We start from the raw sequence: 22,871 nt of genomic DNA on the forward strand, positions 1-22,871 counted from the left end.
CATTAATTTCTAACTGTGGCAGATTTGGACTCCTCCTACACCGCCCCAAGATGACAACGATATCTACATGGATCCTGTAATGTGCCTGATGTATGATACTACTCCTATCGTGGAATCTAAATTACCCCCAGTGTACGTCCGCAAAGAACACAAGAGATTAAAGATGGATCCCTCAGGTAAGATTCTTAAATATGGGAGGTACATGGAGTCATGTTTTACTTGATAACATCTCATTTATTTAAATACTGCTCAATAAAGGATCTGCAATTAACTTCCTAGAACATGGGAACATGGATCTTAGAAGCAGTGTTAGGCCATTCAGCCCTGCTCTTGTTATTCGTGGCTGATTGGATTGTGATCTTAACTCCAGTTCACTGTGCACCCACTCACCACCTACATAACCCTTGACTTAATTGCCTATGGAAAATCTATCTAACCCAGCCCTCACTACGTCCTGGCGAAGAGAATTTCATAGACTTTATAACCCTCTGAGAGAAAATGCTTCTCCTCATCTCCATTTTAAAGGGGAGACTTCTTATTCTTGAATTGTTTCCCTGAGTTCTTGTCTTCTCCATTGGAGAAGTATCCACCCAGAAACCAAACTGTCAAGAGGCCTCAGAGTTACAAATTTTAATAAGATCACTTCTCGTTCTTCTAAGTTTCAGTGAGTATAGGCCCAACCTTTTTTTGTAAGATAAGTCCCTCATCCCAGGAATGAGTCAAGTGACCCTTCCCTGAACTGCTTCTGTTGTACCCTTATTCAAATAAGGGGACCAAAACTATACACAATATCCCAGATGTGGGCCAGAATTTTCAGGCCATTCACACCCTGCCACCACTGAAAGCAAGGAAGGAGAACTTGACGCTTAGCCAAATCTCTGTTCATCGCAATGGAACTGGAGAACCCCGCTGGCATGAATGGCCGGAAAATTCTGGCCATAGTCTCACCAAAGCCCTGTGCAACTATTCCATTCCCCTTGCAATAAAAGCCACAATTCCATTTCACCCAGCATTGCTGTAAATTACAAATGGAGTAAATAGACATCGTGTACAAATAAATTAGAATAGAGTGGGTGAGTGTTAGTAATAGTCATGGCACTTTAACATTTTTTGTAAAACTTTAAGCAGTTTTAAACCCACTTTAAGCTACTGAGTAAAACTTGACATGTATCTTCGAAAGGGTAGAGTAAAATTGGGAAGTACAGGAACTGAAGAGTCGCTGCACCCTGTCCAACCAGTATCAGAAATGAGCACCCCTCAATGAGCAGTCCTGATGAGATTGATGAAGATCAGTAATTTCAGAATTTGTCAGCCTCTGGTCCCAATAGTTTTTCCGAGTATTTTTCTTCAGTGATAATAATCTGGATAAGTTGCTCTGTCCCTTTTGCTTCTTGATTTTCTCCTTTTCTTGTGACGCTTTCTGTAATCTTCATCGTCTGTAAAGACAGGATATTTGTTCAAAGTCTCCGCCATTTCCTTGTTTCCCATTATTGATTCTCTGGTCTCACCTCTACGGGGTCAACACTTTAGCTACTCTGCTACGTGTTTGCAGGAGCTTTCACTGACTGTTTCTATCTCATTAGTGGTAAATTATATTAAAAGCACTCATCTGGCATTGCTTTTTTGCATGCGTGGGAAGTGAGACCACTTAACCTTTGTTGTTGCAGCTGCTGGAAAGAAGTTTAAGAAAGCTCGGCATGGTGAGCCAGTCACCCCACCGCGGTCGCTGTTCGACAGGTCAACGCCATACATGCTCAAGATGCGCCGTGAGGCTAAAGATCAGAAAAAGAATATGTTCATAAAGCAGCAGACTTCATTCGCTAAACCGCTGCCCACGCTGAGCAAACCACCTGTGGATAGTGGGACAGATAGCCCTGAGTGGCTGATCAGTGAAGACTGGGCTTTGCTGCAGGTAGCTCTACACTCCAGTTCATCAGTGTTTGCTGCAACATCTGGGTGGGGGTCAGAAAGCTCATTTGATGGGTAGGCAGAGGAAGGATGGAACCCTTAGTAGTTGACAGATGGGCTCGGGACTACTCTCACAGAAGGGTCAGGGGCTAAAAACAAATTACTCTGGATGTTGGCATCCGAAACCAAGAGAGAAAACGCTGGAAAATCTCAACAGGTCTGGCAGTATCTCTGAGGAGAGAGAAGAGCTGATGTTTTGAGTCCAGATGATCCTTTGTCAAAGATAAATGGCATAGAAAGTGGGAGATATTTATACCGAAGGGTGAGGGAATGAAAGGTGAATTATAGCCACAAAATCAAGGGGAAAGGCTGCTAATGGCAGCCCATAGAGAGAATAGAAGCTGAATGGCTGTGAAGCTGAAATCATAAGGTAAGCTGTGACAGATGAAGAAGTGGGGGGAAAGGGGTAGAAGGGTGGGAGAGAGGTAAAATTGAGAAAAAGGGGGAAAAGGGAAACAAAGGAGCCACTGACATGGGAGGTTTGGAGAGAACATAAGAACATAAGAAATAGGAGCAGGAGTAGGCCAACTAGCCCTTTGAGCCTGCCCTGCCATTCAATAAGATCATGGCTGATCTGTCGTGGCTCAGTTCCACATTCCCGCCCTCTCCCCATAACCCTTAATCCCCTCTCTTATCAAAAACCCATCAACCTGCGTCTTAAAAATATTTAGCGAGGTAGCCTCCACCACTTCAATGGGCAGAGAATTCCAGAGATTCACCACCCTTTGAGTGAAGAAGTTCCTCCTCAACTCCGTTCTAAACCGCCCCCCCTTTATCTTGAGGCTGTGCCCCCTAGTCCTACTATCCTTTCTGAGCGGGAGGAGTCTCTCTACCTCTATCCTATCCATCCCATTCATCATCTTATACATCTCAATGAGATCTCCCCTCATTCTTCTAAACTCTAACGAGTACAAGCCTAATTTATTCAGCCTCTCCTCATAGCTCAACCCCCTCAACTCCGGCATCATCCTAGTAAACCTCCTCTGCACTCCCTCCAAGGCCAAAATGTCCTTGCGTAAGTACGGCGCCCAAAACTGCACACAGTACTCCAGCTGCGGCCTCACCAATGCCCTATACAGCTGCAGCAAGACCTCCCTACTTTTATATTCAATCCCCCTCGCTATGAAGGCCAGCATCCCATTCGCCTTCCTGACCACCTGCAAGCTGGTTTTTTGCGACTCATGCACAAGGACCCCGAGGTCCCTCTGCACCGTCGCCTGCTGCAGTTTTTCTCCACGTAAGTAATAATCCTCCCTACCATTATTCTTACCAAAGTGGACCACCTCGCACTTGCCAACATTAAATTCCATTTGCCATTTCCTGGCCCATTCGCCCAGCCTATCTAGATCCTTCTGTAGACTCTCACCACCCTCCGCACAATTTGCCTTTCCACCAATCTTGGGTAACGTTATGGAGTTAGGGGTGGGTGTCTAGCCGTTTATGCAAGTAAAAAATCTCAAATTAAATTGTTATCTCTGGCCACCGATATTAACACAGGAGAAATTTATTTCCCTATTCCTCCCAGTGTTTATATATCAAAAAAAGCGTGTGTTGTTCCCGGGCAGGTTTGCTGCATAATTGGTGAGCTATTTCTAAGTCAGCACACAAGGTTAGTTGCCAAAATAATGTGCAGATTACAAGAATATTATAATTAGATGGTATGTAAACTTATCCTTCCATCACTTCATTTAATTTTAGTTAATGGGACAAGCACGTGGTTATAAAGCTGTAAGATTTTAGGTTGCTGCAGTGAAGAGACAGTAAATACGATGAGCAGAATGGCCTCTTTGATGTGAAGTTTCATGGATCTGTGGAACGTAAATAGAGTCAATAGAATCTGCAGAATGAAACTTTTAACTTAATACATCACTGGGAGAACTTTGCATTCCAGGCTCTGATGCTGGGTTGGTGATACATTGTGGAGACCCAGGAATGATCACTGATGTGGAAGTGATTGGTACTGAATCTATTTACCTTGTGAATTTAGTTGAAGCACTAAGGAATTTCATTATCAAATGAAAGGCATTTGGTGCCACGGACTCTGTGTTTCATTGTCATGCGTAGAATTTGATTAAGATCCCTAGGGTTAAATTTCCACACTATGCACAGTCCACTGTAATTGGTGGTGAACCTGTAGAAATGATGCATATGTCATTTACTTGATTTCCACCTGCCTTCTGATGAATTTATGACCAATTCTGGTACCATGACTTCAGTAGGATGTCATGGCTAAGACACCCCAAAAGGGTGTAGGGATGAAGGAGATCATCATCTAAACAATGAGACAGGAGATGCTGAAATTCCTGTCCCTCAGAAGAAAAGGTTATCGGGAGATTTCATAATGTTCAAATTCATGAAGGGTTTTAATAAGAGTGCGTCGAGCAAAAGTGTTTCCACTGGCATTGGGATCAGTAATCACAACGTAGAATTTGGGTGGGGGGGAAGGGAGGCAGAGATGAAAATGTTGTATGTATCCAGTTATGATGATCTGGAATGTGCCACTGCTTGAAGCAGGTGAAGTATCAGCAACTTTTAATAAGAACTGGATAAATAGTTCAAGGGGAGAGAGTTGCAGAGCTATGGGAAAAGAACAAAGGAGTTCTAATAATTGTACAGCTCTTCAAATAGTCTCCTTCTCTGCTGGATGATTCGATAATCAAGAAAACCCTCTGCAGAAATTCAGTCACGTATCTTTAAAGGAGTGAAAGCACTAGTCAGACTGCAGGGCCCCCGGATATCTCAACACATTGTGATTTTTGTTAGCACAGAGCTTGATGTGCTGAAGGTTTGCATCTTGAATGTCTCAACAATGTGTTAATGATTCTATCGCTTTCTTTCTAATGGAGTAAATTTAATCGCCATGTTTATTATTTGTTGCCGATAGGCCGTAAAACAGTTGCTGGAATTGCCTTTAAACCTGGCCATCATCTCCCCGGCGCACACACCAAACTGGGACCTTGTCAGCGATGTGGTTAACTCCTGCAGCCGCATTTACCGATCACCCAAGCAGTGTCGCAACAGATACGAAAATGTGATAATACCAAGGGAAGAAGGAAAGGTAAAAGGCATTTAACTGTTAGACCTTCGATAACAATGCAGTTACACGTTTGGATGTTTTATTATTCAGGATGAGCTGAAAATCATTATATTGTGTTCCTTTACTCATTCAGATATAGTTTTTTGAAGCCTAGCGTACATAGATTTATTTACAGGGCAAATTTAAATACAGCTTTTGACATACTGGGGTCATTAGAACATGAAATTCTTCACCCCAAGACACCATTGGAACAAAGACTACAATAATATTTAAAAAGAGAATTGGAAAAGTATTTGAAAAGGAAGCATTGCATCATCTTATCTGGCAATTAACTTTCACACCACACAATGACCGTCTCCAACTATAGAGAATCTAATCTTTGCCCTTTGACATTCAATGGCATTACCAATCTCCCCATCAACTTCCTGGCTGTTACCATTGATCAGAAACTGAACTGGACTACCATACAAATATTGTGGCTACAAGAGTAAGTCAGAGGCTGGGAATCCTGCAGTGAGTAAATCAGTCATTGACTCCCATAATCCTGTCCACCATCTACAAGGCATGAGTCAAAAATCTGATAGAATAATCTCCATTTGCCTGGGTGGATTAACTCCAGCAACACACGAGAAGCTATCTGCTTGATTGGCATCCCTTCCAGAACATTCAGGGCCTGATTTTATCATCGCGTTGTGCCTGTTTTCGGGCGTGAAAACTTGATAAAGTCAGGCATGAGGTGAGTAGTGCGATCTGCACCCGCCTCTGCACCGGTTTCTCTTTTACCAAGGCCCAAAAATGGCCACGATCGAGACCACAACTGAAACGGGTGCAACGGTTAATTAAATGCCCAACTTTACCAGCACTTCTCACCTTACTACTGCATTCACCCATCCAGAATTGGCAGACAGTCCGATTCGGGCGCTCCAGTTAGTGAAGAGGTAGGTGCTAGCATCCGATGGCTCTCTGCTTGAAATCGGTGGGCGAAGAGGGGGTGTGAGGAAGCTGGGTCGGCTACCACTCTGCCTGAGATCAGTTATGGGGGGAGTGGTTGGTTGTCTGCTGCCACCCTGCCTGAGATCGGTGAGGGGGAGAGGGGCCTGCAATTGGTCTGGGTGGCTTGGAGGAGGATAAGGCTGTCGGCACTCTTTGGGGGGGGTGGCAATGTCTGTGGGGCCAGGGAGAGGCATTGTCTGACCTGGGAGCGATACGGCAGGGAGCCGTATTCTATCTTTTTTTTCTTGCATGCGTGCAGTTGGAGGCATTGATTGGAGCTGCAGGATTTCACGTGAGTTGAGCCCTGCCCACAGACTTCTGCAGCGTGATTCAAAATCACAGATGTTTTTTCAGACAGAGTGCGTATGGGGCACCTGAGAGTGGGTCTAATAGTCGGATCTTAAACACCCCCAGTTTCAAGTCCCCCCAGCACTTAGAATCAAAATGGTAAAACAGGACCCTCAGTTCCTCCATCACTGATAATCAGTTGCAGCAATGTGTACCATCTATAAGATGCATTGCAGCAACACATCAAGACTTCTTACGCAGTAACTTACAAACCCTTAATCGCTAGCATCTAGAAAGACAAGGGCAGCAGACATGTGGAACAACACCACCCGCAGGTTTGCCTCCAAGTCGCTCGCTATCCTGATTTGGAAGTATCTCACCATTATTTCGCTGTTGCTGGTTCAAAATCCTGGAACTCCAGCCCTAACAGCAATCCAACTATAGAAAATCTAATCTTTGCCCTTTGACATTCAATGGCATTACCATTGCTGAATTCCCCCCATCAACTTTCTGGATCTTACCGTTGACCAGTAACTGAACTGGACTAGCCATATAAATATTGTGGCTACAAGAGTAGGTCAGAGGCTGGGAATCCTGCAGTGAGTAAATCAACCATTGACTCCCATAATCTTGTCCACCATCTGCAAGGCATGAATCAGAAATCTGATGGAATACTCCCCACTTGCCTGGTGGGTTAGCTCCAGCAACACACAAGAAGCTACCTGTTTGATTGGCATCCCTTCCACAACATTCAGGACCTGATTTTACCATCGCATTGTGCCTGTTTTTGGGTGCGCATACACCACAGGGACTGTAGTGATTTCAAGAAGGCAGCTCACTGCCACCTCCTTGAGGGCAATTTGAAATGAGCAGTAAGTTCTGGCCTAACCAGTGATGCCCATGTTCCATGAATAAATTTAAGAAGTTTTGCATACTCGAGATGTTCACTTTGTTTCCATCTGCACACAAAGAAGTTTCCTTGGAAAAAGAATCATGTTTCACTTAGCGGTGGAGGCTAGTCAGATTTTAGCCGCTCAGGTAAGGTTCAGTGTAAAAGTCTTAGTGATCCAAAACACAGAAGTGCAGCAATGCTTCATTGTACATAACAGCAAGGTATCCAGAAGGTTTCTGCAATTGCTGCCCTATTCATGGGTGACACAGTGGTTAGCATTGCTATCTCAGCTCCAGGGATCTGGGTTTGATTGCCAGTTCGGGTGATTGTCTGTGTGGAGTTTGCACGTTCTCCCCGTGTCTGCGTGGCTTTCCTCCGGGTGCTCCGGTTTCCTCCCACAGTCCAAAGATGTGCGGGTCAGGTGGATTGGCCATGCTAAGTTGCCCCATTGTGTCTTGGCGTGCGTAGATTAGAGGGATCAGTGAGGTAAATACGTGGAATTACTCGGATAGGGCCTGGATGGAATTGTTGTTGGTGCAGACTCGATGGACCAAATGGCCTCCTGCACAGTAGGGATTTTATGATTCCTCTTCGTGGGACAACCTTTAGCTGTGCAGCACTGGTCCAAACATGATGTACCCTGACTCAAAGCAAGGGCTGAATTGCAGTGTGTGTCTCGTCGTTCGATTTGTGCAGCTGCTGTAGACCAGCAAACAGCATTATTCCGAGCTACCTACTGCATTCAGTAGGAACAGCAAGAGAACCACAGTGCACTAACTGAGAGAGAAGGGGAGCCCAGAAAACTATTGTGATTAGTGTAGGCGTTGTAAGTGTTGAAGAGCAGTAATAAACAAAACCTGTACTCAACACAATAGCACATAACAATGAGCAGAAGAGTGAAATACTGCAGATCGAATGCATGGACAAGTGTGGAGGAAATATGGTTATACATTACTAAGATCTGAAACGGAAACGCAGCAGTTCCAATTAATGCTGACCCTCCAAGTTAGCAATGGTAGTAAATATTGTATGAAGTTGTGGGTGCAGACATTTGTTAAAACCACAGCAGAAAGATGACCTTTAAAAGCTGAATTTGCAACACATGAAGAACATTAGTAAATGATTTTTGAATCTTCAGCTATACAAACTCACTCGTCAAATTCTATAACAGCACTTTTGTTTGCAAGGAGCTTATAAATTACATAACTATGCAAATAGACTTTTTTTGAATATAATAACCTCACTAATAACAGTGTGGCATTGTGACAATGTATCACTTCTCATATGCAGTATCGGGGTACAGAACACCACTAAGAGTTCTCCCCCTTGCAGGTACCGTGCCCTAAGAAGGCATTGGTGATCATGAACTTCCACTGAATCAGTCTATGAGTGTGCTTGGTAAAGTACTGCAGTGGTTTGCCATTCCCTTCTGCAGTACGGCTGGCCAGGAAATTCTCCCACTCTTGTGCCTTTCATCAGGCATGTTGGAAAGATTTACAGGCTGACAATCAACCTGTTTGGTCACATTATGAATGCACATTCAGTGGTAATCGTGCCATGCGTCCCCACCACTAAGGCTAGAGAACGTTAAAGAGAAAATAAGATAATTCACTTGACAGTCGCTTTGTACTTTAAAAACCTGAAACTTGCAGGAGGGAGGAATTGAGGAGTTCAAAAATCCTGAGAGACAATAAACTAGAGTTGTGAGACTTCTTAAGCTGGTCTTGATGTCAAGATGCAGAGAAAGAGTTTGTTAGCATCATGGACCTTAGATTGAACAACAGAGCTTTAAGTCCCTATGACCTAGTTCTCCACTAGCAGAGGAGTTTGATTTGCTCTTTACCTTGCCCCGAAAGTAACAGCAGTTTTGGACAGGATTTTGATAGGGTGTGAAAGTGTATTTTCTTGCTTTTTGTTTCGTTACTTTGTAAAGTTGTGTATTCACTGTGTGAGTTTTTGACTGATTAGAAAGACTGTTGACTCGGTTCTCATTTGTTTGCAGTTGATATATGATGCTAATCCAAAGAAAAAAACAAAAAGCATTTATAAGGTAAGTTCATCCTTTTGTAATTCATTGCTCAATAATATTATTTTAAATATATGCATTTTAACAAACCATAAATTGGTGTTTGTTTTTTATTTAAAGAACAAGAACAGTCGCCCACTGCGAACCAGTCAAATCTATGCACAAGATGAGAGTGTTATGCATACTCAGCTCTTCACAAGCCACTTTGAGCTTGTGAAGCTTATAGCTGGCAAAAGAAGCCTTCCAATTAAACCTATGTAAGTGTTACTGCGTATTAGGAATTGCTGAATGAAATGTTCATGTAAGTTTGCCTTTGAAAATCCTAGTATTATATGACACAATAATGGAGAATTAATGACTGCAGTTATTCTCGATCAGTTAGTCTACAACAGACACGATAGTGGTGGAGAGCTTTGGAAATCATCAGTCCAAGCTCTCTTGTTCCTCCCAGCACACCTCAGGTTATCCACATACTGTATATTTTTGTATTCATTCGTGGAACATGGGTGTCACTGGCTAGACCAACATTTATTGCCCATCCCTAGTTGCCCTTGAGAAGGTGATGGTGAGTTGCTGCCTTGAATCGCTGCAGTCATGTGCTGTGGGTTGACCCACAATGCCACTTGGGAGGGAATTCCAGAATTTTGACCCAGTGACTACAAAGGAACGGCGATATATCTAAGATAGATTTCTCCCAGAAAAGTTAAATCAACCCCGTATCTGATTAAGTCAATGCTAACTGCAATGGCAAGTTATTCAGCATCCAAAACAGAAACCATCAGTATTTTGGGTCTTTGCGTCTCAACGCCCACTAACAAATTTAGTTTCATGCCTATGTTCGTGCCTGTTCTAGCCGTTATTGTTGTAGTTCAAATATTCTCTGAAGTACACAGACTTTAATTATTGACCTTGATTTAGTTGCCACTGAGTCAGATAGTTGTACATGCTCGCACTTTTCCTACAAAATTGTTACCTCGGATTTTAAAATGAGAATTGAATTGAGGACCATAACATTAAGGAATGTCGGGACACAGGTTATTGTACAGACTCCTGAGTTGTGTTTGCACTTTGCAACCTCTGGAATTTCTAATGATTTGCTTTGTTTTCCAGGCTGGGAATGAATCCCTTTCAGAAAAATCCAAAGCACGCATCCGTCTTAGCAGAGAGGTCAGAAAACTCTCATCAGTTTTTGCTGTTCTCATTTTTTTTTGTTTTCTATATAATTGGGTGAGACCAGAACTTTGAACTTATACTGAGCAGACTGGATTCCTTTTCTCTGAAATGCAGAGGCAGGTTGGTGACCTAAAGTTAAAGGTTAAAGTTTATTTATTAGGCACAATAAGGCTCACATTAACACTGCAACAAAGTTACTGTGAAATTCCCCTAGTCACCACCATCCAGCACCTGTAAAGGTCAATGCACCTAACCAGCACGTCTTTCAGACTGTAGGTGGAAACCGGAGCACTCGGGGGAAACCAATGTAGAAATGTGGAGAATGTGCAAACTCCACACAGATGGCGACCCAAGTTGGGAATTGAATCTGGGTCCCTGGCGCTGTGAAGCAGCAGTGCTATCCACTGTGCTATCCTGCAGCCCATAACAAAATCAGAGACCTTTAAAGTTATGTTCCATTTTGATAGAGCAGGGAGATTTTCCTAAGGCTGTTGGAGGGCTGTGAGAAAAGGGAGGCTGGAGGAGGGTCGGCTTGGGAAAATGGGGAGGAAAAGACATTGGCCCACCACCTGCCTCCAGGTTTCATAGGAATGCATTGCCATTGGGGTCAGCAGTCCCCATGAGTGAAACGTGCAGTCAATTAGAACAATTAAGCCAAAAGGCGACACTTTTTGTATGCTGTAGCCCTTTTTCAATGGTGCACTGATTGCGCACAAAGCATGAAATATGGCTCGGGAAGGAAGGTGAGCGCACATTGGGTAGTCAGTGAGAGCTCGAGATACTGTTGCAATATAAATGGAGAAAGCAACATTCAGTATATCAGCCACGGTGCACGGTTAACAGTGATGGGAATAACGCCTTAAAATAAGTACTTTGTACTTCAGATACCTTACAGAAAGAAGAGCTTGATGTCATTCCACTGAGGCCAATTGAAGAGAGAAATGGATGTATTGACCTTTAAGGCTATGTGCTTGCATTCTGTTATGGGTTCCACATGTGGCTTCCTACCAACATCAGGCACAAACGATTGTCCCTGTACCCAGGCAACTTACACCATGATCTCAAGTGACATGCCCATGAATCCATTAATATAAGATAGTCAGCAAGAAATAAAATAGGGAATTTAAAAGAAAGTCCTTTACTCAAAGATTGGAAAGAATGTGGAACTTGCTACCACAGAATAGTTGAGGAAAGTAGCTTAGTTGTATTTCAGGGAAAATTAATTCCCTCATCCCTCAGATGCTTGAGAGTTATGCTGAGGAAGGAGTCTGGGTAAGATGCTTTTGGAGAGTTGGTGCAGACTTGATGGACCGAACGGCCTCTTTCTGTACTACAATTGGAACATGAATGCCAGCATGGATTGGTTAGGGTGAATGGCCTTTCTCTGATCTATATATTCTGCTTTTCTATTACAGTTTGCTAAGCTGAATATTGAAGGATGCATGTAACGTTTCTATATATTGTTTCAGTGGAATCAACTATGACAAGCCTCTGCCACCGATCCAGGTCGCTACGCTTCGAGCTGAACGTATATCAAAAGAGAAGAAGGTTAGTAGTTGTATCAACATATATAAATATTATGGCACATTGTGCTGCAATGAAAAGTAAATGATCGGTGTAAACATTATCGAGCCCTCAGCATCAATTTACTGGAGACTTGAGAGATAATAATGTGGATTGCTTATTCTCTGCAGTTCATCAGATTAAACGTTATCAGTTTGCAGATTACAAGTGAAACTGCGTATCCTGCAACAATTTCTTCAGTCGATTTTTATGGTACTGTGTACCTGAGTCGACATCCTATTAAGTGTTGTCATGTGTTTTTAAGTCCAAATGTAAAGTTGATAAATAAAAATAGATGTTGCTTTCATAAATGGGCAGTAATTTTTCTTTTGAGCAAATATATTTGAGAATGTATTATCAGCGTTAAGTTCTGCATTTGTAAGGCTTGTCTCAAGTTTTATTGCTTCAAGATGCATACTGGATGAACGTGGTACGGATAATGCATTGCCATTTTTGTACTGAAGAAAGAATGAATTGAGGAATTAAGCTACAAATATCACAACAACGTGGAAACTGAGTTTTAAAATTTAGAATTATATTTAAATGAAATAGGGGAATTGGTGGCGTAGTGGTATTATAACTGGACTAGTAATCCAGAGACCCAGAATAATGCTGTGGAGACCCGGGTTCGAATCCCACCACAGCAGATGGTGAAATTTAAATTCAGTAAAAATCTGGAATTAAAATTCTGATGACCATGAAATCATTGCCGATTGGTAACCTGGCTCATTAATGTCCACTTCAGCCATCCTCACCTGCTCTAGCCTACGTGTGATTACAAATGTTCTCCGATATGGCCTAGCAAGTCATTCAGTTCAGGGGCAATTAGTGATGGACAACAAATGCTGGCTCCCTGAAAGCAGATTTCTAAGTCAGATTTGCATTATGCCCAGATTCAGCACTTAGAATGAAAATGGTAAAATCGGGCCCAGTGGGAAGAACAGACCAGGCAGGTTGTTTTGAATATAAAACTTTCATTTGATCAATGATTGAACTCTGAAATGTCATGACATGCCTTTCCTCTTTATAGATGTTGATTGACTTGCTGCATGTTTTCAGTTTTTATTTCAAATCTCCATTATTTGCAGATTTTTAATTTCATTTACAATACTTGGAAATTAGGAAGAATTAGAATGAAACTTGCTTAAAATTTTCACTTATTAATTATGTGCATGTCCTTTTATTGAACACAAAAGGCTTTAGCAGAACAGCAGAGAGCCCAGCAACTCGCACAACAGCAACAGCAAGCTCAGCAAAATACACAGCCAGCTGTGCAACAACAACAGGGCTCGCAGGCACAGGCTCCAGTGGTTCAACAGTCTCAAGCTGTTGTACAGACTGCTGCATCCACCGTTGGCAACACTACAGTGCTGGTAAGAGAGATTGTTTTCATTTACTCTTCCTTCACCGAGAATGTGCATGATGGCACAGATAAAAGCGTTGTTCAGTTTAGAAGGAAGTCATTTGGCTTTTCAAAAGTCAGCCCTACTTTGCTGGCTCCTTCATTATTGCCCTTAAACATTCGAAAAGGAGTACACTTTATCTAATTCCTTTTAGAAAGTTGCTAATTAATCTACTTCCACTTTGCTTTCAGGCAGTGCATTCCAGATCCAACAACTTGCTGCGCTCAATTAAAAAGAATTATTAAAAGACAAACCAGAAAATAAGAAATAGGGCAAATAGAATTGAGTTGCTAGAGCTCAAAATAGAGTCCTCAATTTTAAAGCATTCATGAAATGCTTAATTGTAATTGTTTCGTTCACGCAAGACTCAGACATGTATGTTTTTAAAAAGCAACTTTGCCAGTTTTTGATTTCCTGTGCCTATGGGAGATGGAGGACATCAATTAGATTTGGGTACTAATTTTATTTCTTAGAACTTTCTGTTTGGAAAATTAGCATTTTGATAAATTTGAGCATTCATTTTGTCTCTAGAAACTTCTGATTTCAAAGAAAAATTGTAGAGTGGACAGGCATCAGGAATGGGATGGGAAATGATGTTTCAAGTTTCATTTGGATTTGGCTCCATTATCCGTACAGTTATTTTCCATGACAAGTGTTTCTTGAAGTTTTCAGATCATAGTTACTTTAAAAACAACTTGTACTTAGACAGCATCTTAAGTAGAGCACAATTTCCCCAGGGCACTCTGGGAGCTAGTCGCTAAGCCACATAAGGAGGTGTTATAAACAGGTGATTAAAAGCTTGGTCACAGAGTTAGATTTTAAGGAGCACCTGAAAGGAAGAGGGAGCGTTAGAGAGATGGTGCGGTTTAGGGAGAGAATTTCAGAGCTTGGGGCCCAGGCAACTCGAGGACGCCTGTCAGTAGTTTAACTTAATTTGTCTTTTTTTGTATTTGGGTGTAATGTACCAAACAAACTGTTTTCTCTTCTGTTTTTTGTAGCAAGCAGGAACTATTAAAACAGCAGCTGGTACAACAAGCATTCAGACTGGTATGTATTTACTTAATAAAGAATGTATTGTGATTTTCCCAGCATTTCTGCTTGTATTCATATTGATTTCTTTTCCCTCTTTTAGCCACTGTTGGAGGCAATGTCATTGTAAACACAGCAGCAGGAGTACAGCAGAGTACATTTCAGCCTATTAACAAACGCCTCACTACACAAGTTATCCCTGGAACTCTTACAGTAAGCACTTCAATATGTTTAATTGATCTGCTATAAAGTGCAAAAAATTATTTCTGTATGTATATCTAAAAAAACCGTAGGTACCTCCGCACTTACTTCCTATAATACTTGTCCCAGCATGTTTTGTTGGCAACACTAAATGGAAAAATGCTTAGGAAATAAGAAACACAAAGGGACTTGTCAATCATTGTTCAAGACTCGCTTAAGGTTAATTTGCAGGTTCAGTTGGCAATTAGGAAGGCAAATGCAATGTTCGTATTCATGTCGAGAGGGCTAGAATACACGAGCAGGGATATACTTCTGAGGCTGTATAAAGCTCAGGTCAGACCTCATTTGGAGTGTTGTGAGCAGTTTTGGGCCCCATATCTAACGAAGGATGTGCAGGCCTTGGAAAGGGTCAAAGGAGGTTCACAGGAATGATGCCAGGATTGAAGAGCTTCTTGTGTGAGGAACAGTTGAGGACTCAGAATGTACTGGTTAGAGTTTAGAAGGATGAGGGGGATCTTATTGAAACTTACAGGATACTGCGAGGCCTGGATGGAATGGAAGTGGAGAGGATGTTTCCACTAGTCGGAAAAACTAGAACCAGAGGGCACAACCTCAGGCTAAAGGGATGATCCTTTAAAACAGAGATGAGGAGGAATTTCTTCAGCTAGAGAGTGGTGACTCTGTGGAAGCCAGGTCATTGAGTGTCTTTAAGACAGAGATTGATAGGTTCTTGATTAATAAGGGGATCAGGTGTTATGGGGAAAAGGCAGGAGAATGGGGATGAGAAAAAAAATCAGCTCTGATTGAATGGCGGAGCAGACTGGATGGGCCGAGTGGCTTAATTCTGCTCCTGTGTCTTGTGGTCTAACACGGAGTGGTGTATGCTTCAGCTCAAGATGAGCGAGTCCTTGTGAGATAGTTTACAGAGTTCTTTTGTATATTGTGTTTCCTGTCACACCCAAGACATCCTAGTTTAGCAGGTCCCCTGACCTCACCACTGATTCTTCATTACCAAAGGGGAACTGAAAGGTTATGGAGAAAGGTGAGAATCTCAGTGAAATAAGGAAGAACAGAGATGTAAGAGAGAAGGATACAGTTGGAAAGAAGTAGGAAGAATACAAAGTGGTAAGAGTACAAAGAGACGAGCATACCACAGTATGTTCAAGGAACCAAAGGAATTTAGATGAAAAGTGACCATTAGGTTCACTCTCTTCCCATCCTGATATTTACATGATTTGATGAAAATTGAGTTGTTGACTAATCTGGATGATCAGTCTATTAATGAGTCTGCAACTGACCTAAATGTGAGGTGAGGAAAACCCCTTTTAACTACTGACTAAAATAGTGTATTTGATTTGAAGCATGGCTCAGCCATTATCTTATCTAGAGGCAGGACTACCTCAGCATTTTAGTTCAGATTAACATTTTAATATATTGTTTAATGAACTTTACTCACCATTATCATGCTTTGTTTGCAAAGTTTCAATTGATGATCAGTCAGGACTCCGAGAGCACATTATTCTCAGTCTGTTCCTGAATTGTTTTCTTTCTGCATTTGAAGCACTTTGCATTCTCTTCAGCTGTCAGTCTGCTCAATTTCCGTATATATGCAGATCCTCCTGTGGCTTACCCCATTCAGCTATGGAAGTTACTGCTTTTATTGGCCTTGGTTTCTCCCACGTCGCAGAACAGTATCATAGAAATATGACCTGGACGGAGAACGTGGTTGAAGGCTACACGGCATGGTGGTGATGTGACCTGTTACCAAACTTTCACTCCACGTGACCCAGAAGCAGCTGGTATTAGATCAGCTACCCATTACATATCAGCCCTCAATTTCCTTTCCTTTCAAACCAAATCAAATGAAAGTCAGGAAAGGTGTTTAAACCAATGTGATCAGTCAAGGAAACAGTATTTTGGTTTAACTTCTTCAAATCTTTCTTCAGTCTGCAGGGGGTACGACAGCCCAGGTTGTACATGCTCAGCAGCGAACAGTAGCAACATCAGCTGCAACTACAGAGGTCGTAGCCATAGCAACCAACCAGGGTGTCCGAGCTGCAATGGCCCCAGTGACGGCCACAGCGGCAGCAGTGGTGTCTACCAACCTGACTCCCGTGCAGTCCCAGACTAGGTCACTGGTCACACAAGTTACGCCAGGTAAGACAATAACTGCTCTTTGTCATGATAGAATTGACATTTGCACCATTTAATATTTTTAATGGCCCACTTATTTATACAAGTGTAAAATAAATCCTGATCTGTCACTGCTGATTCTCAGCAATACCGTATGTTACCCAAGGTGCCTATTAAAGATGTACTACCCTAAACTTGAACAGTTATCTACCCTTGAGGATTCCCTCCGTGGAGCCCTCCACCTCTCTTTCCTCCCTTATGTCACATCTTGAAACCTACTTATTTGATCAGCTTTTAGTCATCTGCCCCTACATTTTTTAATGTATGTGGCTCTGTGTTGAATTTGATGGTTTGATGTATTTAGAGGTATCATATATACATTTCCATATAATGGTATTATTACCACACGAGCTTTATTACCGCACAGCGGTGTTGTAGAAATGTTGAAGTTGTAGTATTGTAGAAGTTGATAAAGAAGGGTAGGATAAACTATGAAGCTGGGCTAGCGCTTAATATAAAAAAGGATAGTAAGAGTTTTTATAAATATATAAAAAGGAAGAGGCTGACTAGGGTGAACGTTGGACCCTTAGAGGATGAGAAGGGGGACTTAGTGGTAGGGGATGGGGAAATGGCTGAGTTCTTGAATAACTTTTTTGTTTCGGTCTTCACGGAGGAGGACGTGAATAGTTTGCTGGGTGTTAGCGATGGAAAGATGGTAGGAGTGGAGGGCCTGAATGACGTTATTGTTACTAGAGAGGCAGTGCTCGACAGACTGGAGGGACTGATTGCGGACAAGTCCCCAAGACCGGATGGAATGCATCCAATGGTCCTGAAAGAAATGGCGGACGTGATAGTGGATGCCTTGATGATTATTTTCCAAACATCTCTGGATTCCGGGGAAGTGCCAGAAGATTGGAAAATGGCTAATGTTACGCCGTTGTTTAAGAAGGGTGGCAGGCAAAAGACAGGGAATTATAGGCCGGTTAGTTTAACGTCTGTTGTAGGTAAAATGTTAGAATCCGTGATCAAGGAGAAAATAGCGAGGCATCTTGAGGAGAATTGTTTGATAGAGCAGACGCAGCACGGTTTCGTTAAGGGGAAGTCATGTCTGACGAATTTATTGGAGTTCTATGAGGATGTATCTAGGGCAGTGGATAGAGGAGAGCCGGTGGATGTGGTCTTTCTTGATTTTCAGAAGGCGTTTGATAAGGTGCTGCACAAGAGGTTATTACAGAACGTTAGGGGGCATGGAGTTGGGGGTAGGGTGTTAGCATGGATAGGGGATTGGCTGTCAAATAGGAGGCAGAGAGTGGGGGTCAATAGGTGCTATTCGGATTGGCGGTTGGTGACTAGTGGAGTGCCCCAGGGGTCGGTGCTGGGGCCTCAGCTATTTACCATTTATATAGATGATCTGGAGGAGGGAACCGAGTGTATGATGACACCAAGATTGGTGGAACGGCTGTGCAGAGGGCGTGGAAACTCTGCAGAAGGATCTAGATAGGCTGGGCGAATGGGCCAGGAACTGGCAAATGGTATTTAATGTTGGCAAGTGTGAAGTTGTCCACTTTGGTAGGAATAATGGTAGGAAGGACTATTACTTACATGGCGAAAAACTGCAGCATGCAACGGTGCAGAGGGACCTCGGGGTCCTTGTGCATGAGTCACAAAAACCCAGCTTGCAGGTGCAGCAGGTGGTCAGGAAGGCAAATGGGATGCTGGCCTTCGTAGCGAGGGGGATTGAATATAAAAGTAGGGAGGTCTTGCTGCAACTGTACAGGGCACTGGTGAGGCCGCAGCTGGAGTACTGTGTGCAGTTTTGGTCGCCGCACTTACGCAAGGATATTTTGGCCTTGGAGGGAGTGCAGAGGAGGTTTACTAGGCTGATACCAGAGTTGAGGGGGTTGAACTATGAGGAGAGGCTGAATAAACTAGGCTTGTACTCGTTAGAGTTCAGAAGAATGAGGGGAGATCTCATTGAGACGTATAAGATGATGAATGGGTTGGATAGGATAGAGGTGGAGAGGCTCTTCCCGCTCAGAAAGGACAGTCAGACTAGAGGGCACAGCCTCAAGATGGTGGTGGAGGCTGCCTCGCTAAATATATTTAAGATGCAGGTTGATAGGTTTTTGATAGGCGAGGGGATTAAGGGTTATGGGGAGAGGGCGGGAAGGTGGAACTGAGCCACGACAGATCAGCCATGATCTTATTGAATGGCAGGGCAGGCTCGAAGGGCTAGATGGCCTACTCCTGCTCCTATTTCTTATGTTCTTATGTTATAAGTTATTCTGAAAAATTATGCCCTTGCTGGGTCGAGGCAATAGGCACAGAGTTGTTTATGATTCAAAGAAGCATTTTTCGCCTCTTGAACAAACTCCAAAATATGCTGATTGTAGAATGGAACAGCACAATTCTTAAATCTAGTTAGTTCCCAAGATATTTCCAGTTAAAAAGGCATCTGTGAGAGCGACTGATTGAGATTTGATTCATCTTGGAGGAAGCTGCAGACTGTCTTGCTGGATTATTTTAGGGAAGAGTTTTCTGTCATTTCTCTCAATTAACTGAAGATGTCTTTTTTGTGCGTGTGTATCTCTGAGATGGGTGAACATTTTGGATCTGATGGAATTGCATTGACAATATCCCTCCCAAACCTGCAACTTCCCTGGCCTGGAAGGACAAGAGGGCTGATGGGAACAAATTCAGGTTCCCCTCCATCTCACACAGCATTCTCGCTTGGAAATAAATCACCTTTCCTTTATCACCATTGGGTCAAAATCCTGGAACCAGCTCCCTAAAAATGCTGTGGTGCACTTCTGACAAATTTCAGCAGTTCAAGGTGGTAGCTCACCACCATCTTCCCAAATTGGTGATAGACAACAAATCCTGGCCGTGCCAGCAATGCTCACTTCTCATGAACAAACAAAAAAATGTACCATGTACAAGACAGAAATAGGCCGTTTGGCCCAAAAGTTCTATGCCAAAGCTTGTGCTTCATGTTGTACACCCTCTTCATCCATCATAACCTAGCTTTTTTTGGCCGTCTTATCGTAGAGGTATTGAGAATATTGGAAGCTTCTTTCTATAACACGTGATCAATGATGTTGTATGGTTGGCTACAGATACAACCTCGCAATACTAGTGCTAATGGATTACCTTTAGTGAAAGACAAGTAGATTAATACGCAGTGGTTAGCACTGCTGCCTCTCAGTGCCAGGGGCCCGGATTCAATTCAGGCCTTGGGTGACTCTGTCTGTGTGGAGTCTGCATGTTCTCTCCGTATCCAGTGCTCTGGTTATCCCCCCATACTCCAAAGATGTGTGGGTTAGGATGATAGTCCATACTAAAATGCCCCTTGGTGTCAGGTGGACTAGCAGGGTAAATACTTGGGGTTACAGGGGTAGAAGCTGGATTGGATCGTTGTTGGTATAGGCTCAATGGGTCAAATGACTTCTCTCTGCACAGTAGGGATTCTATGAATATCCAGTCACTGAAAATATTATGGAGGTCATGAAAGTGTGCAAGCATAAGATTATTGGAGGTGTCTGTATTAATAATTGCCGTGCTTACACAGGCTCCTCTTAAACTCTTGAAGGCGTGAATTGAATCTTTTCAGTTAATAAGAAACAGCAGATATTAGAAATTACTTTACCTTCTCTTGAAAACAAGAAATATGGTCTAGGATGTTTACAATGGTGATTAAAGCTTAATTTAGTGTAGGAACTGAAAAATCGAGTGACTTCACTCATTTCCTCCCCTCGTACCTTTGTGCTAATGATGAGAAGTAATCCTCTAGCTGTCAGACTAGTCATTGTCAGCCTGCCTTGGCTTGCATTTATTTATGGATTTATTTTTTCAGCGACAGGCATTCAACTGAACACCGGGAAACCCATCCCCCAGGCACAAATTCAACTCTTCAGGCAGCCGCAGACAGCTCCAGTACAGGTCCAACAAATCCAGCCCCAGTCTCAAAGCTCAGCACCACTGAAAACGGTCCAGAAGTTACCGGTAAGTATTGCAACTGCTGACTTTTTATATCTATTTTTATTATAAAAGTTTATTTATTAGTTACAAGTAGGCTAACACAGTGAGATTACCGTGAAAATCCCCTACTCCAGCACTGAGATCATAGAATCCTACAGTGTAGAAAGAGGCCATTTGTCCCATCGTGTCTGCACCGATCACAATCCCACCCAGGCCCTATTCCCATAACCCTATGTATTTACCCTAGCTAGTCCTCCTGACACTGAAGGGCAATTTAGCATGGCCAATCCACCTAACCAGCATGTCTTTTGGACTGTGGGAGAAAACTGGAGCACCCAGAGGAAGCCCATGCAGGCACAGCAGAACGTGCAGATTTCGCACAGACAGTGACCCAAGCTGGAAAGTGAACCCGGGTCCCTGGTGCTGTGAGGTAGCAATGCTAATCACTGTGCCACCGTGTCACTGTGCTGCTCCAACAATACGCTGTTGCTGTGGATTCCTAGTGTACACATACTCAGCAGTCACTAAAATATCCTGTCCCCTTGGACACTTTAAGCTATTTATTTTAAGTGAGTCCATGTCTGTGCTAAAATCGTAGCGGGTGGAGTTGTCAGTTGGCACATTGAGCATTTATGCTTTAGTATTCAGCCATAGCTCACAGCATTGCGTCAGGTGAGTTCTTGAGCACAAAGTCAAGGCTGACATTCCGAATGCAAATACTGAGGAATTGCTGCACCTTCGGAGGTGCCATCTCTCAGATGGGGCACCAAATTGTCTATTCTCTCTCAGAGTGGAGGGCAGAGATCCTATTGTACTATTCCAAAGAAAAATGGAGTCCTCCCTAGTGTCTTGGTTAATATTTATCCCTCAACCTAAAGCAGGAGATCAGGATTTTATCACAGTGCAGTTTGTGGGAGTTTACTGTATATAAATTGCCTACATTTCCTACATTACAGCAGTGACTATGCGTCGCAAAGTAATTCATTGGCTGTAAATTGCTTTGGAATGCTGTGAAGTCTTGGAAGCTCTCTCTTCCCCTCTTCTTTCTCTGTCCCTCTCTCTCTATCATTTCAGGACTTAGAGATAATCTTTAGTTTTTGTTTGCAAGGTACGACAAATTTTGCTTGCACCTTAAGTTCCAAATACTTATGGCATCCAGAAATGCCTCCAATACCAACCCATTTAAGTTGGAAACATCTAAGTGTGTCACATTTTCTGTGTCCCTGTATTTGCATACCAGGAATTTGAATTCCTCATTGTGCACTAGAATGCAATTATAGTAGAGTAATAAAAATTGCTGATTTATGTTGTGCGAGTGGGTAGAATTTATTGAAAGTATTATTTTTTCTCCCCCTCTCCCAAGGAACAGATAATAAAATTTAAACAGAAACATCAGCAACAGCTGGCGCAGGTGACACAAAGGAATACTGTTCTGGCTGGTACGGTGACCAACCTCCCTGTTGCCCGCATTGTAAGTTGTGCTCACATTACAAATTTGGCAAGACCTGTGAGTTATTGTTCATTCAAGCCATTGTGTATCTCAAGGCAACATTATACCATCTCCCTGATTAGTCTGTTTTCATCAGTGTTAATTGAAGTTAAAGACAATTATTTTGTATGTTTGTGTCAATACACACTTAAAGAGAAGTACGTCGAGCATGCATCACATTTTAAGTGTCACGTATGTAAAAAAGCACCTCAAGCCAACATTAGGTTGGGAATTCAGCTGATGTGTGAGCAGCAGAAGGGATGAAAATATTAATCAGATCAGAAGTCAGCAAACACCCAGCATCTTGCTTCATTCTTTCGGAGGGCTTAGCCCTGGAAATAAGAGCCATAATACCCCCAGTGCGAGTTACTGTGATGCTCCCAACCCCTCTGGTTAAAATGAAAGCTCCTGATGCTTTCATTTATAGCACAATGGAGCCAGATTTCGCCAATTTGCTGCTTTAACTTCCAGTCTTCTCCTGTTCATTGTATGAGGGTTTCTAACACAAATATCGGAAATTTCACAAGAAAAGATTAAACTTTGTTACATGGCTGCCTTTTCTATTTCTGAAATTTTGCGTTCCCAACTACAGGAGAAGCAGGATCTGCAGGCATTCAGAGATGCAAGGACTGATTAGGGACAGTCAGCATGGCTTTGTGAATGGAAAATCATGTCTCACAAATTTGATTCCTTTTTTT

At 42.7% G+C, this 22,871-nt stretch overlaps 1 protein-coding gene across 10 annotated transcripts in view; it reads left to right on the forward strand.

The window, feature by feature from the left end:
* ep400 (E1A binding protein p400) overlaps positions 1-22,871 on the forward strand; it is a 150,136-nt gene that overhangs the window by 111,785 nt on the left and 15,480 nt on the right. For 8 of the 10 annotated variants that reach the window (XM_080207995.1, XM_080207999.1, XM_080208002.1 and 5 more), the window contains 13 exons: positions 23-176; positions 1,668-1,912; positions 4,853-5,026; positions 9,181-9,228; positions 9,325-9,461; positions 10,315-10,371; positions 11,847-11,925; positions 13,137-13,313; positions 14,342-14,390; positions 14,476-14,585; positions 16,520-16,730; positions 20,560-20,708; positions 22,048-22,155. In XM_080207995.1, coding sequence (XP_080064121.1) covers positions 23-176; positions 1,668-1,912; positions 4,853-5,026; positions 9,181-9,228; positions 9,325-9,461; positions 10,315-10,371; positions 11,847-11,925; positions 13,137-13,313; positions 14,342-14,390; positions 14,476-14,585; positions 16,520-16,730; positions 20,560-20,708; positions 22,048-22,155 — 1,698 coding nt within the window. The remainder of the gene's footprint in view (positions 1-22; positions 177-1,667; positions 1,913-4,852; positions 5,027-9,180; positions 9,229-9,324; positions 9,462-10,314; positions 10,372-11,846; positions 11,926-13,136; positions 13,314-14,341; positions 14,391-14,475; positions 14,586-16,519; positions 16,731-20,559; positions 20,709-22,047; positions 22,156-22,871) is intronic. The other 2 variants (XM_080207997.1, XM_080207996.1) reach the window with 2 other exon arrangements.

This window comes from Carcharhinus amblyrhynchos, chromosome 20 (assembly GCF_965287045.1).
Source record: "Carcharhinus amblyrhynchos chromosome 20, sCarAmb.v2.hapA, whole genome shotgun sequence".
Lineage (NCBI taxonomy): Eukaryota > Metazoa > Chordata > Chondrichthyes > Carcharhiniformes > Carcharhinidae > Carcharhinus > Carcharhinus amblyrhynchos.